Below are 14,667 nucleotides of genomic sequence, written 5' to 3'. Positions count from 1 at the left end.
ACTGCATACAGGGACTGCGCGGTCGCAGGAGATGTGTCGGTCTGGTATTTGTCAGCACTCAGCAGCCGCAGTAAATGGTGGATCTAGAAGATGGGGGGCTATGTACCTCTACAAGTCCCGCAGCTGCGACCCATATTTAGTTGGAATATGCAGTTCGTTAAAACGTTAAAGGAGATGTAGGTCGCGCAAAGTTGCCTTGCTTGAGAGGACGGGGGTGATAAGTAACTTCAATGCTGGGGATTCGGCTTACACGATCAGCCCTAAGGAAGTCTGGGTCAGAGTCAATCACTCCGGATTTAACATCCAATGAAAGTTCTGCAATAATTAAACTTAACTTTACATGGAATAGCTCGTGCTCCATCACAGCTTGGCGGCAACTTTTTGCGGCGCTAATATGGATCAGTGGATTGAGATAGAAGTATACCGTAGAACATGCCTTCGAATATTCTATACAGTTTATATTCCTTGCTTTGAAATCAAATATTAAGAAAGAGAGTAGAAAAATGGGTATAAATATGTCTACTACACGCCTATGGCCTTCATCGACCCAACATTACAGCAACCCTAAAATATACGGTTAAAATGCCATCCTACGTCGTCTCCGGAGCCTCAAGAGGCATTGGTGTATGTACTTTTCAAATTTCTTGAACATAAACTGACAGCTGTAGTGGGGATTCCTGCGCCAACTATCCAGCTCCCCATCCAACACCGTCATCGGCCTCGTCCGCAGCAAACCCGCAACCGATAAAAGAGTTGCAGAGGAACTAGACGGCCGTTCGAATGTACACATCCTCCAAGCAGATATCACCGACTATACCGCACTAAAGGAGGCTGCCGCTGCTACTGTACAGATCACCGGCGGTGGCGTGGACTACCTCATCGGCAATGCCGGTCTTGTCGTGCAAGAGCTGGACCCTATCGGTGTACTGTACGTGTAATTCCCAACCTTAGAAGCTTACCTGAAGAAAGGTGAATAACAGGAATAGGGACGAAAACCCTGCAGAATTCGAAAAGACGCTCCTCGACAGCTTCAAGACGAACTGTATCGGAAACATCCACCTATTCAGCACCTTCACTCCCTTGATCCTCAAGGGGAGCGTTAAGAAGGTTATTTCAATTTCCACCGGACTCGCAGCCACAGAATTCGTGAATAAGATGGGCATCGCAATCAGCCCTGCATACACCATCAGCAAAGCGGCGCAGAACATGGCCACGGCAAAGTTCAGCATGCAGTACGCCGAGCATGGTGTGCTGTTTATGAATATCTGTCCTGGGATGGTTGATACGGGGCACACTACTGATTGTATGCTTACCCATACATATTATAAGGTTGATGCTGACGAATTCAGTGACGGAAGAAGAGCAGGCCAAGATTGCGCCGATGATACAGGCATTCCAGCAGTTTGTCGGCCCTTCTTTCCGGGGTCCTAGGCCTGTGGAGGATGCGGTTCAGGATATTCTTGCTGTGATTGAGAAGTCGAGTGTTGAGAATGGGGATGGGGGGAGTTTTGTCTCTCATAAGGGCGATACTGAGCATTGGGTTTCTTAGTTGACATTCATATAATCTGTCAAGTCCACTTGTTTAAATAAATTTAAGCTGAGCGTAGGCTCTATAATAATTGACAATCCATTCCATATGAAATATTATATTTAGTTAATTTGTACTGTAAAAATCTTGGATAAGCAGCGTAGTGACTCCAGCTGTCTCTCCCTCTCCATGTGGTCTCACCTCTGCCAATATAGTCATCACTGCCATGCCAAAGGTTTCGGGGAAGGAAGGTAGAAGTAAGCGCTATAACCTTTGAATGTATGCGTTTAAGTGCCAAGTTGTGCATTCACATTTGGGTTTGTCGTAAGACTTAGGGCTCAACCAATTCCGCAGGAGTGGCCGTATGTGGAAGGAACAACAGCAACGTCGTTCCTTCTGCATTTAGAATAATGGTGGTGTTCCTTCCTCTTTCTAAGTCTTGGTAGCTCCTTCCTTGGTAGCTTGTCGTTCGAGGCAAGAACGACCAACCCAACTCCACCTCATCCTTCCTTATCGGGCTATACAGACACCACCAAACTCCCCTTCCCTCCATCAACCCATCTCCCTCTCCCTCCAGGAAGCTCAACCCACCCCCTCGTCCCCCTCGGCGTATCCCAACTCACCCTCACCTCCCCATTCTCAACAGCAAAGCCCGCCCTGAACCTACCTAACCCAGTCGTAAACCCTGCCTCCGCCTGACCAAACCCATCAAAGCTAAAAGTAGCCGGCTTCAAACTCCACTCCGCACCACGGGGCTTCGTAACACGCAATCCGACGGCATATTCAGTTAATGTCGACGTGGGCCCGCTGCTCCATCCGTGCGCGTGAGATACATAAGTCGGGTCATACCTGTACCCCCTGTCACCGCGGTATCCCCATGTTCCATTAACAAGATACCCCTCTGGAACGGTTGATTCGGTGCCGTTGGGATGGTCGATGTACCACCCCCAGAGGGTGTGGATGAGCTGGAGTGCGCGCTCTGGGTATCCCGTGGCAAAGTGAGCTTCGAGTTCTATGGAGGAGATGAAGGGGGAGATGTTTCCTGGGAGTTCGGGGCTGGCAGGACCTATGGGTGTCCAGTTTGAGACTAGGTAGGAGGAGATTTTGGAGGCGGCGGTGCTGTTTGGTGGGAAGAGGGAGAAGGCGAGCGCCATGCTGTTTGCGTCTTGCGGGTAGAGGGTTGAGTTGGGGCTGTCTTTTAGGGCGCCGAAGGAGGGGTCGTAGAGGTTTGTGATTATAGATGTGCGCAGGGAGGAGGCGAGGGCTGTGTAGTTTGTTTGTGTGTTGGGGTCTGCGTAGGGGGATAGGAATGCAGCGGTGGTGAGGGCGCGGTAGAGACTGGTTTTGTTAGCTGGGCATATAACTTGATAACTAGGTGCCATACAGCATGTTTGCAGAACTTGCGAGGGTGTCATAGTTCCAGCGGCCCCAGTCCGCAGTCTCGGTGGCATTCATGATGCCGTCTGGTGTTATCTTGCTGATGCTGTAGTCCAGAGCCTTGACATAGCGCGGCCAGATATCAGACAGAAAGTCGTCGTCCTCGGAGAACAGGAAGTAGTTATACGTCCCGATGATCGTCCATAGATGATATGCTATACCGCATTTAGCATCGACACTCAAATGCCTGACTTGAACGTACTGTCACTATCCGCCTTCAGATACGGCGGCCCAGCCTTGGGCAACAGCCCACTCGGCGTCTGCCAGACATCAGCTCACCGTTTATTCCATATTCCAAGGCCACCTACCTGATTGTCCCAAATAGCCAGCAGCGCGTTCTTCGTACTCTCTAAATCCCCCGTACTAACCGACGCACTCGGCACCGCAACCCCCATATCACCAATCCACACCCACCGATCCCTCTTCGCCCCGTCAAGCAACAGCGTCTCCCCAGGCCCACAAACCGCATCGTTCGCCCACCCCGTCGCGGAACTAATCGACGCCCGACACGTTGTCCTCGGAACAGAGTTCGTCTGCAGGGTATATGCGCCGGCATACCAGATCCGATTAAGAAGGCTGTCCGAGGAGTGGAAGTAACCCTGGTATGCGCGCAGATTCGACCAGGTGGGCTGGTAGGATATTTCCAGGGTTATATTTTTGATCGTGAGAGTCCCTTCACCTTCTCCTTCTAGAAATAATGTCAGGTATCGGAACCCCCCGCGGAGTTTCGCGTCGGGCATGGTATACAGCCCCTCCCCCTCGGACAGAGTAGCAGATAAAGCACCATCTGCGCCAGTCCCGCCATTTGAGTTATCAGATTTTCTTCCTATATAGTCCTTTGCCTCGGTAAATGCCAGGCCGAGTGTTATATTCGGCCTAGATGCCGTATACTCGATTGTAAGGATCCCTCCGACTTCAATGCCAAAGTCGAATACCAGTCCTATGTCGCTGGTTGATAAAGGCGTGGAGTCGTCTGGGTAAGACGAGATGTATTCTCCGTTTGGAAGAGATAGAATGGATTTCGGCTGGATGGATCGTGAGTCTGGGGCGTAATTGTTTGCGTCCCAGGGGCCGGGGAAGGAGGGTGACGAGGGCCCCGTGCATGACGAGTTCCGCCAGCAGGAGGCGAATGCCCCTGTAGCGAGGGTGAGTATGGATAGGAGCATCATACTGCCGTCGATTTTGGAGTCATTAAAGATGAAAATACTAAGGAAATTGTTGGTTGTTTTATTGCTGGCTAAGCATGGATCTACATGGCTGCGGCTTGTAATTGCTGGCTTTATTTGTCCGTCTTAGCTTGACTTGGAGAAGCAACCAGCATCGGCTTTTCTGGGGAATCTGGGGGATTAAGACTATCTTTGTGTCTGCTCGGTCGTCTTTACCCCGAGATCTGCGTTTTCTGGTTCTCCACGATCCCTTGGATGTTGAGAGGAAAATAGCCTATCACTAAACAATGTCTAACACTCCCCCGTAGAACTCCCTCCCTCACAAACCTCCCCAGTACATTCAAACCCCCTAGGCCTCTTAACATTCCCACAAAGATACTCCTCCGCCTTGGTCCCATTCGCCAGCTCCAAATCAACCCCAACAAGCCCAAGGTTCGTGCACGGCGCAACACCACTACACTGCAAACTAGCGACGCGCGAGGACTCCGTCGTTCCCTTCAGGTTTGCAACCGTGATGTCCCTGATCTGGAACTGGGAGTTGGTGCAATTCCCGTCGCCGGGGGCGCCGCTGAAGCGGGTGCATTGGGAGATTGCGACTGCAGAGCCGCGGAGGGAGGTGGTGGTTAGGTTGTTGAAGTGCATATTGGATGCGTCTGTTTCATTAGCTCTATTTTGTACTTAGAATAGTAATGAGGGTGCTTACAGCCCAGTCCGCCGCCGCCGCCGTTGGGAGGGTATCCGTTCTGGTCGTCGGTCCAGGTTTTGTAGTATACCTGCATCTATCAGCGGTGTTACAGATAGAATGGAGGAGAGGATGTACCGCATGGAGCGTGTTATCGAAAACCACATTCTCGACCTTGATCCTCTCGACGGTCTCAAACTCGTCATTAAGCTGGCCAATACTGCCTATGGCGATGCCCAAGCCGTTGTGGAAGTGCGAGTTCTTGAGCGTGATATCGGTGCTGTTGGCTTTGAACGAAATGCTGTCGTCGCCGTTGTATACGGTGAAGTTGTTGAAGCTGATATGCGACGAGCGAATTGTATCCGCGCCATCCGTGTTTGCTATAGTCAGACAGACAGTCAGTATATATTGTAACATTCAAGTGGAAACATACAGCTATCCACCCGGTTCCCAGTGTTGTTCACAAAGACCCCGTCGAGGTCGACATGGTGCGAGTATATAACCGCCAGCGTCCTATCAAGCCATTAGCAGTCACCCCACCCATCGGGCGTATAGATACATACCACATCTGACTCCGCAGAAAATTAACGCCCTTGACAACCGAGTTGGTCAACCCGCTAAGGGTCAACGCGACAGGCCGTCCAGGATAATTCGACGTGTTCTCCTGCTCCTGTATCCACTCGTACCAGTAGTCGCCGTTCCCATCGAAAGTGCCAATGCCGTGCCCGTTTACGCGGACGTTATCCCCGCCTAGGATCCATGCTGTCGACTGGTTCTGGTATCCAACGGGCAGGGAGTGGTTTAGCCAGTAGGGGATGTCAGTACTCCACTAGTAAATTACTATCAGCTTGCACGACCTTGGTATAGGTAATGGTAGTGGTAATTGACGAACCAGCAGTTTCCCTTGGATATCGACGTCGACGTCACGGAGCCAGGAGATGTTCATCGCCGAGTTGACGTAGTACGTTGTTGGCTGGAAGACGACTTTCCCGCCGCGACCGCATCGCTTGAATGCGGAGATGATGGCCGGGGCGTCGTCGGTTTTGTTTGTCCCGGAGGCTGGGACGATGCATGTTTGTCTTGGGGGGATGGCTGCAGCTGCAAAGGGCAGTGCAGTGAGGAGAGTGAGTATCCGGGCGAGATGCATTGTGGTTGTTGACTGAGAGCGCCATTCATGTAAGTAAAAATACGTAGTTACAGCAATGGTTTATATATGAAGATATTCCACTAGGGGCATTATTATACCGAGCAGCATGTCTTGGTCTCGTATTCAGGTACGAAGAAAAGGGTTATGCACTAACTTTTAATTATGCTCTCAATATTTACCCCAACATTTTTATATGCTGTTTACTCCACTTGACGTAGGATTAGGCCGGCCAAGTGTAGTGTGATGTCAGCTTATGCGCATCGCAGTGTTTATACACTAATTGGTCGTTTTGATTATACTTAGGAGATTTTGCACCAATGAAATGTCTTTATTGTGAATGAAGAAAGTCAAGAAACTATCGTGAGGAATGCGGGGTTCGTCAATACTGCATTCGACCGACCGTCGGGCAAACTGGCAGCGAGATCTATTGACAATCTATATATGTATTGTTGATATATACACTAATGATGTATAATTATGCAGAGTTAATATTGGTATACTTTGTAAGTTACTTCGGACTGGACTTGATCAGATAATCTTATCAAGCTTAAGTCCGCGGTGTTCCCCCACTTCTAACGTCGTATCCTTTCCACTCCCCCTCATCGTGTCGACCAGGCCATCGGGTACACCTGTGGATTTGTCGTACGAGGGAACAGACACGACAGAACCAATGATCTCTTGGAGCCTGCAACTCACCTTCTGCAGGCAGCAGGCAACACTCAACCTCACATCCATGTGAACCTTGATATCCCCATTCGGGGCCGTTACTAACTCCGAGTGAGTCACGAACATCTTCCTGCACAAGACTCGTCGATTCGGATGCAAATGATTATCTCCGAGTCTCGGGGATTGCCTTGTTCTCTCGGTATTCTCCTCCGATGCTCGGGGCTATCTACCACATTCGACCACAGGGACTTCGGGATGCAGCGCTGGCTCTCCACTAGAACTGAGCGATGGCGGACAAGAACGGTTCACGGGCCCGAAGGATCTGGCTGGCTTATGCTATCAGCGTATCGTAGCGGAATTCTTTCCATTCCGAATAACGTCATTTTGGGCGTCCTTTTGGTGGTGCAGGATTAAGTAAGGGGTGTATATAAACGAGGGAGTCCCCTCTTCATGCGAAGATAGACACCATTGCAACTTATCTCCAGGTTCAAAGCTACTACAGTACTCACCATGTCAGACAAACAGACACGACGCTCTCAGCTATCTGTATGTCCACCCAGCTTCTCTTCTACAATTCGTAAAGAACTAACAGCACCAGAGAGAGGAGGGCCGCGAGCTCAAACTCCTACACTTCATCTACAACCAACCAAACCTCGACTCCATCCGCGGCAACCCGCAAGCCGTCCTCGACTTGATCGACGAGTTCTCGCAAACCTACGCCTTCATGACCGTCGGGCCCGAGAAAGGCCCCATCGTCACCGACCTCATCAACGAGCGAAAGCCACACACCATGATCGAACTCGGTTGCTACGTCGGCTACTCCGCCATCCTGTACGGCGACGTCGTCCGCCGTAATGGTGGCTCACGCTACTTCAGTCTCGAGCTTAACGCTGAGTTCGCAGATATCGCGAACAAGCTGGTTGAGCTTGCGGGGTTGAGTGGGTTTGTGCAGATCCTTGTTGGCAGGAGTGATGTGCTCCTGCATCGGCTGTTTGAAACCGGCGAGGTAAAGCAGGTAGAGCTGCTGTTCATCGACCACTACAAGCCGGCGTACACGCTAGACCTGAAACTATGTGAGCAGCTCGGGATGATTGTGCCCGGGGTGTCAGTAATTGCGGCAGATAATGTGATTTACCCTGGGAACCCGCCGTATCTGGAGTATGTGAGGGCGTCGGTGGAGAAGAAGCGGGCAGAGGCAGAGAAGGGGCCGGTGACGAGTTATACGACCGAGGGGTTCTCGGAGAGGACGAGCAAGGCGTATATGGGAAGTGAGAATGCGCCGAAGTTTGAGATTCTCGGCAACCCGAATTTGGTGTACGAGAGCGTGCTGAGACAGCCGGAAGGGTATCATGTAAGCTTTCCTTCCCCCCTTTATTTTGTGGATAGCGGCTAATTGGGTAGGATGCGATTGAGGTGACGCGGTGTGTTGGTTGAGGGAGTGGAGGAGGCAAGAGAGCAGAGAGCAGAGAGAAGAGGCGGGAATGCTGTCACCGGAAACCAGTCGCCGGCCCCGCTGAGCCAGAGTTGCCGTCGCCAGGACCTTCCTCGCTTCTCCCCCACACCTCTGCTTCAGGCTTCAAGCTGTCATTCCTGCATTCTGCTTAGAAATATAAATCTCTGTCGCAATTGTCAATTGCCTATATAATCTGGTCCATCCTCCCTGTTTCTGCTCGTCTCAGTGTCCATCCCACCCTTCCCCGTGTTCCCCTCACCTGTATATTACCCCACCATGGCTTCCAAGACCTGGAACGTCGGAGTCGTCGGCTACGGCTTCAGCGCCAAAACTTTCCACATCCCTTTTATCCAGGAGGTTCCGCAGTTCAAGCTGTATGCTATTGTCCAGCGCACCCCCAAGCCCGATGATGATGCCGAGAAGGACCACCCCGGGATCAAGTCCTACCGCAGTGCGGAGGAGCTGGTCCAGGATGCGGCCGTCGATGTAGTCGTCATCACCACCGCGCCCGATCTGCACTACTCCCTGTCCAAATTGTCGCTCGAGAATGGAAAACACGGTGAGTTCACAGGCACCAAGATGAAGGCTTCATAGACTTCTTGCTAATGGCCGGAAGTTGTCTGCGAGAAACCATTTACCCCGACCTACAAGGAAGCCGCCGACCTCGTCGCCATCGCAAAGAAGCAAAACAAGTTCCTCGCCGTTTACCAAAGTAAGACACGTCCACCGTCTTTGCTATCCCCTGGATGACCTGCTAACCTGACCCAGACCGCCGGTGGGACGCCGACTTCGTCACCCTCTCCAAGCTCGTCAAGACTGGTGCTCTCGGACGTGTCGTTGAATTCGAATCCCACTTTGACCGCCACCGCCCCCAGGAGCCCGCGCCTACTGTCTCGAAGTGGAAGAACAAGGTTGTTCCCGGTGGTAGCGCGATCCACGATCTTGGATCCCACCTGCTAGACCAGGCCGTTCATCTGCTCGGCAAGCCGAACCGGGTGACAGGCTTTGTTGGCACCCAGCGTGAAGTCAACACTTCCGGCTATGAGGATTCATTTACCGTGCTCCTGCACTATAACAACGGGTTACTCGTTACCGCGAAGGCTGGTGTTGTGAGCCCTGAGGAGGAACAGCTGCGGTTCTGGGTCAGGGGTGAGAAGGGGAGCTTTAAGAAGGTAGGTCTTTTTCCGTTTGAATAATCGAATGTGTGAGTTGACATGGAACAGTTCCACCTTGATATTCAAGAGGACCAGCTCAAGGCTGGCATGAAGCCTAGCGATAGTGGGTATGGCAGAGAGCCAAGCGAGAGATACGGTAAGAGCTCAATTGAATTAAGAACGCATGCTGCAGGTGCTGACTCATGTTGTATAGGTACCCTCACCACTATTCAAGACGGCAAGCCCGTCCGCGAAATCACTCCCACCGTGGAGCCACCCACCTGGTCCGAATACTACAGGAAGATGGCTCGGGCTCTAGCAGGCGAAGGCGAGCTCCCTGCTAGCGGAGAGGAGGCCGCAGAGGTTATTCGGCTGATCGATTTGGTCCAAGAGAGCTCCAAGCAAGGGAAGACTTTGGACTTTTAGTTGGAGTCGTGAGGAGTGCGGAGTGAGTGAGGAGTATAAAATACCTGATGCGGAGGCCGGAGTGTACTCGGGGTTGCCTCGCGTCCCGACTCGTGGTCGAGCTGCAGACGATCTGCAAAGGGTAATTCTTTAATATGGCATATATAAAAATAGTTCAACATCTGCATGAACATATTGAATCTAGACTTTTCACGACGCTTGTCACTGCATCAGCATTCGATATCTGAGTAAATAATAAGACCAGCATAGGGCAAAAATACATGACATCAGCGTAATAAAATACCGATTACGTACCAGGATTTTCCGGCGGTCCGCAAGCTAAGCCAATTGCGGAGTTTCTGTTACCCAACACAAACTATATGAGTGGAAGAGCCACGAAAGGATGCGCGCTTCATTGTTGCGACAGTCGCGAATTGGCCGTTTTCTGTTGCAATCCTCGGCCATTCCTCGCTGACAATTCTCTCTCCGCGGAGACACGGTTATGACGGGTGAAGGGCGGCTGGACCTGTCATGCCTCAAAATAGGGCCTGTCGCTGCCTCTGGCTCTCAGATCCCCCTTGAGACGACGAAGACCTGATGACCTGACACACTTCGGTGTTTGTTCCGCTGCTATTCGTTCGGAGGGAGACTTTGAGTCTGGGGTAGGGCTTGGCCCGTCAATTCTTCAGCCTGAGGTGGTGGATATATAGTCCCGTTTCTGGCCACACCTTGCTCAGGCACGTTTTCTCCCTTGCTTCGCTGCTGCTCCTGGTATTTTGGTGGCGTGTCGTCGCTCGCTCCTCGGTCTTTATATTCTTGTCCTTTCTCTACTTGTCTAGTTGTGAGCTTTACCACTTGGACCGTTCCCACCAGTGCTTGCTCGAGCATCGACCCGGGAAACCTCGAGGTCTCACAGAGGACCCATTTGAGTTCTTTTATTCTTGCACCCTACCAACATATGCGCCTCTAAGCCAGCCGAAGCAAGGCATCGAAATATGACGGCGGATACGACGCCAACCGGTGGCGCCGCGCGCACACATTCACATTCTTCCCGCCGCTCATCCAGCCATAGCCATAACCATGGCCATCACCGCCGCCGCAGCATCGACTTCTCGCGGTGGCACTTCGACATCGATTCCGTGCTGAACCCGTTCGTTCCCCCGCCGCCATGGCACTGGGTGCCGCGCCCCATCTCTCATTTCCTGGGGCATAGAGGGGAGCATCCGCAGAAGGCGATGGGGAATCTCATCATTGCATTCTGGGCCCTTATTGGCGTTTTCTGTGGCGTGCTACTCGTTGCGGAGGTTTCACTTCATGTTCCCGCTTTTCAAAACCATAATGCGCCGCTTATTGTGGGCTCTTTTGTATGTTGACCTGACCTGACCTTAGCTGACCTGGGACTAGAATTGTTTGGCTAACATGTTTACAGGGTGCAGCAGCCGTGCTGGAGTTCTGCGCCATCGAGTCGCCCTTTGCTCAACCGCGAAACGCACTATTTAGCCAACTGATCGCGAGTATAATCGGGGTTGCCATTGCGAAGCTGTTTGCTTTGAACCCTAGCGCGCAAAACAAGCCCGAGCTTGCCGGGTCCCTAGCCTGTGCTATCACCACGGCATTAATGGTTCTTACGAATACGGTTCACCCACCTGCCGGGGCGACTGCGCTACTCGCCGCCACGGAACTGCACGACGTGGGCTGGTGGCTGATTCCGATTATGTTGCTAGGAGTTGCTCTGATGTTGACGGTGGCGCTGATACTTAATAACATCCAGCGCCGGTTCCCTGTGTATTGGTGGACGCCTCACCACGTTGGTAGACCGAAGACGCAGCCGAAAGAGCCGCAGGATATCGAGAGCGCGCCGGAGGTCAAGCAGGGTACTGAATTTGGGTCGTCCGAGTCGGATGATTACTCGGAAGACGTGCAGGTTATTATTCGGCCTGGTAAAGTTGAGTGGTCTGACAACCTCTGGCTGGATGCGGATGAGAAGGAGGTTTTGGAGAGGATTAGCGAGCGGATGAAAGAGTAGTTGGTCATCCGGATAGACATTATACCTAGACACTTAGTACATACTCAGTACATATTTATTAGTATATAATACATGAATAAAATATTTCGCTTCCACCGACTTGTACGCACTGTCGAGTACTGATCAATAGAAAGGCGGTCATTAGTCATACATTGGTCGAGAAGGCTTTCACGTGACTGTGAGTGCCCGATCGGGCTAAGCCCCGCCACGCCAGTCTCGAATGACGTCGTTTGGCCAATGGGATGTCCCTTGGCGGCCCACAGTCAAGGTTTTTGGCCGCGTCTTTCAGGCTCCGACTCCCACCACAATCAGCCTTGGGTGCAATCTCTGATTATTATTATTGTCGTTCTCTTTCCCTTCATCTTCATCCAGAGGCAATTCATCTTCCAACGATCGTTGACTGCCGGCTAGTCATCCACCGAGACTACTCGCTCTTCGATCTCTTTCTGCCGCCTGTTGGTTATCTAGCAGGTCTATCGATAAGGGCTTGTTAAGGACCTCTCCCCCACCAAAGCAAAGGAAGGCTCGCCCCCCCGCTATTTTTATTTCTGATCCACCCTCTCATTTTTTCCCTCCTTCACCTCGTCTTCACGTCAGGCTTCCCCCCCCTCCAGGCCTCCCTCAACCTCCCTTCCTCGCCTATATACCCCTCTTACCGACCCCCCTCAACACAACACAGCCAAGATGGTGTCAGCATCCAAAGCCGCCCGCATGGCCAAGCGTGGCGATGACAAGAAGAAGAAGGTCGGCAGCAAGTCCGACACGCCCGCTGACTCCGGTGCTGAAGACCAACCGGCCACCACCGACGCCAAGATGAAGGAAGTCGAGAAGCTCACAGCCCAGATGGACAAGCACGGTCTCTCGGACCGTGTCACCACCGGTGTGCTCTCGTCGATGCCCTCGTCGCGCGACGCAAAGGTCACCTCCGCCTCGCTTGTGTTCCACGGAAAGGTCCTCATCACGGACTCGACCCTCGAGCTTAACTTCGGTCGGAGATACGGTCTGCTCGGTGAGAACGGTTGCGGAAAGTCTACCCTGCTCAAGTCGATCGATGCTCGCGAGTTCCCGATCCCTGAACACATTGATATCTATCTCCTGAATGAGGGTGCCCCGCCTAGTGACTTGGGGGCGCTTGAGTGGGTTGTTACGGAGGCTCAGAACCAGCTTGACCGTATGGAGAAGCAGGCTGAGGAGATTCTTGAGAAGGAGGGTCCTGATAGCCCTATCCTTGAGGATCTGTATGATGTACGTTTTCCCACCTTTTTTATTGTTTGAAGTAAGAATTCTTGCTAACTTTTGACAGCGTATGGACAAAATGGACCCCTCCACCTTCCACACCCGTGCTTCTCTCATCTTGACTGGTCTTGGTTTCAACAAGACGACAATTCACAAGAAGACCAAGGACATGTCTGGTGGTTGGCGTATGCGTGTGGCCCTTGCCAAGGCCCTGTTCGTCAAGCCTTCTCTGCTTCTTCTTGACGACCCCACTGCTCACTTGGATCTTGAAGCCTGTGTGTGGCTGGAAGAATACCTCAAGAAGTGGGAGCGTACCCTTGTTCTTGTTTCTCACTCCCAGGATTTCATCAACGGTGTCTGCACAAACATGATCGACATGCGTGGACAGCAGCTGCTGTACTATGGTGGTAACTACGACTCTTACCACAAGACTCGCGCCGAACAGGAGACAAACCAGATGAAGGCCTACAACAAGCAGCAGGAAGAAATCCAGCACATCAAGAAGTTCATCGCCTCTGCTGGTACCTACGCCAACTTGGTGCGACAGGCCAAGTCCCGCCAGAAGATCCTCGACAAGATGGAGGCAGACGGTTTCATCCAGCCTGTCATCCCTGACCGAGTCTTCAGTTTCCGCTTCGCCGATGTCGAAAAGCTCCCCCCTCCCGTCCTCTCTTTCGATGACGTTTCTTTCTCCTACTCTGGTGAATGGGCGGATACCCTCTACGAGCACCTCGACTTTGGTGTCGACATGGACTCCCGAACTGCCCTTGTCGGCCCCAACGGTGTTGGTAAATCAACCCTTCTACGCCTCATGACCGGAAAGCTCTCTCCCATCGGTGGCCGTGTCAGCCGTCACACTCACTTGAAGCTCGGCATGTACAGTCAGCACTCCGCTGAGCAGCTCGACCTTACCAAGTCGGCCCTTGAGTTCGTCCGTGACAAATTCCCCGAGAAGAGTCAGGACTTCCAGTACTGGCGTCAACAGCTCGGCCGCTACGGTCTCTCTGGTGAGTCCCAGACTGCTCTGATGGGTACCCTGTCCGAAGGTCAGAAGAGTCGTATCGTGTTCGCCCTCCTTGCCATCGAATCCCCCAACATGCTCCTCCTTGACGAACCTACCAACGGTCTCGATATCCCCACCATCGACAGTCTGGCAGACGCCATCAACGCCTTCTCTGGTGGTGTCGTCGTCGTGTCTCACGATTTCCGACTCCTCGACAAGATCGCCAAGGACATCATGGTCTGCGAGCACAAGACTGTCCGCCGCTGGGACGGCACCATTGGCGAATACAAGAACCACCTCCGCAAGAAGATGATTTCCGAGGGTGCCGTCTAAGCGTGAACCGCACGGATGCCGCGAATCTCATATTTTTTTTTCTCTTTAACGACTGGCATGCTAGATCATGATACAACGTGGGAGAAGAGGAAAAGTTTTTCTTGTTTGATATTTTTTTTTTGTCAATTCAAATCCGTTCTGTTCTAGTTTCTGTCAGCCACGGGAGTGACGAACCGTCCCGAATGGATTGATAGGATGGATACCTTAGGTTTAAATTAACCATTGGGAAAATTTAAGTTCCCTAAATTTTGTTCTTCGCGTCAGGATGGATCATTTTTCTATTTTACTATATTTCCTATTGGGTGCTCTTCAGTTTTTTAGATGGCCTGTGTTTCATACCTCATTCCATCCTCCCGTTTATCTATCTAGACTTCAGCATTGGAGGGTTGAATTGACTCCTTTTTGGCTCGGCATTTTGTGTCAGTGGACTA

At 51.9% G+C, this 14,667-nt stretch overlaps 6 protein-coding genes across 6 annotated transcripts; 5 read left to right on the top strand and 1 right to left on the bottom strand.

Moving 5' to 3' along the window:
• Positions 1–565: 565 nt before the first annotated feature.
• ASPVEDRAFT_187035 (uncharacterized protein) lies at positions 566–1,549 on the top strand (the record flags this gene model as incomplete). Its single annotated transcript, XM_040808993.1, has 4 exons — positions 566–624; positions 669–928; positions 987–1,303; positions 1,350–1,549. The coding sequence occupies exons 1-4, from the start codon at positions 583–585 to the stop codon at positions 1,547–1,549; spliced, it is 819 nt and encodes a 272-aa protein (XP_040664847.1). The 5' UTR covers positions 566–582.
• Positions 1,550–1,612: 63 nt separating this feature from the next.
• On the bottom strand, positions 1,613–6,092 carry ASPVEDRAFT_187031 (uncharacterized protein). The gene is made up of 10 exons (XM_040808992.1): positions 5,706–6,092; positions 5,377–5,642; positions 5,247–5,326; positions 4,952–5,193; positions 4,835–4,904; positions 4,430–4,784; positions 3,274–4,135; positions 3,168–3,225; positions 2,913–3,120; positions 1,613–2,866 (listed from the first exon to the last, which is right to left on the bottom strand). Exons 1-10 carry the CDS (start codon positions 5,958–5,960, stop codon positions 2,047–2,049), a joined length of 3,216 nt encoding a protein of 1,071 aa, XP_040664846.1. The 5' UTR covers positions 5,961–6,092; the 3' UTR covers positions 1,613–2,046.
• A 1,044-nt stretch (positions 6,093–7,136) lies between these two features.
• On the top strand, positions 7,137–8,060 carry ASPVEDRAFT_50634 (O-methyltransferase; the record flags this gene model as incomplete). The annotated part of the gene is made up of 3 exons (XM_040814341.1): positions 7,137–7,172; positions 7,219–7,977; positions 8,028–8,060. 3 exons carry the CDS (start codon positions 7,137–7,139, stop codon positions 8,058–8,060), a joined length of 828 nt encoding a protein of 275 aa, XP_040664845.1.
• A 295-nt stretch (positions 8,061–8,355) lies between these two features.
• On the top strand, positions 8,356–9,659 carry ASPVEDRAFT_25919 (putative NAD binding Rossmann fold oxidoreductase; the record flags this gene model as incomplete). The annotated part of the gene is made up of 5 exons (XM_040809837.1): positions 8,356–8,638; positions 8,696–8,791; positions 8,848–9,251; positions 9,303–9,390; positions 9,448–9,659. 5 exons carry the CDS (start codon positions 8,356–8,358, stop codon positions 9,657–9,659), a joined length of 1,083 nt encoding a protein of 360 aa, XP_040664844.1.
• Positions 9,660–10,633: 974 nt separating this feature from the next.
• ASPVEDRAFT_125550 (HPP family protein) lies at positions 10,634–11,664 on the top strand (the record flags this gene model as incomplete). The annotated part of the gene is made up of 2 exons (XM_040806279.1): positions 10,634–11,002; positions 11,068–11,664. The coding sequence occupies 2 exons, from the start codon at positions 10,634–10,636 to the stop codon at positions 11,662–11,664; spliced, it is 966 nt and encodes a 321-aa protein (XP_040664843.1).
• Positions 11,665–12,348: 684 nt separating this feature from the next.
• On the top strand, positions 12,349–14,236 carry ASPVEDRAFT_126017 (ATP-binding cassette family ATPase ARB1; the record flags this gene model as incomplete). Its single annotated transcript, XM_040806323.1, has 2 exons — positions 12,349–12,909; positions 12,968–14,236. The coding sequence occupies 2 exons, from the start codon at positions 12,349–12,351 to the stop codon at positions 14,234–14,236; spliced, it is 1,830 nt and encodes a 609-aa protein (XP_040664842.1).
• Between the last annotated feature and the right edge of the window lie 431 nt (positions 14,237–14,667).

The sequence above is a fragment of the Aspergillus versicolor genome (genome assembly GCF_001890125.1).
Source record: "Aspergillus versicolor CBS 583.65 unplaced genomic scaffold ASPVEscaffold_2, whole genome shotgun sequence".
NCBI lineage: Eukaryota > Fungi > Ascomycota > Eurotiomycetes > Eurotiales > Aspergillaceae > Aspergillus > Aspergillus versicolor.
Note: the sequence above shows the minus strand (reverse complement) of the source record. Positions and strands in the feature narration are given on the sequence as shown.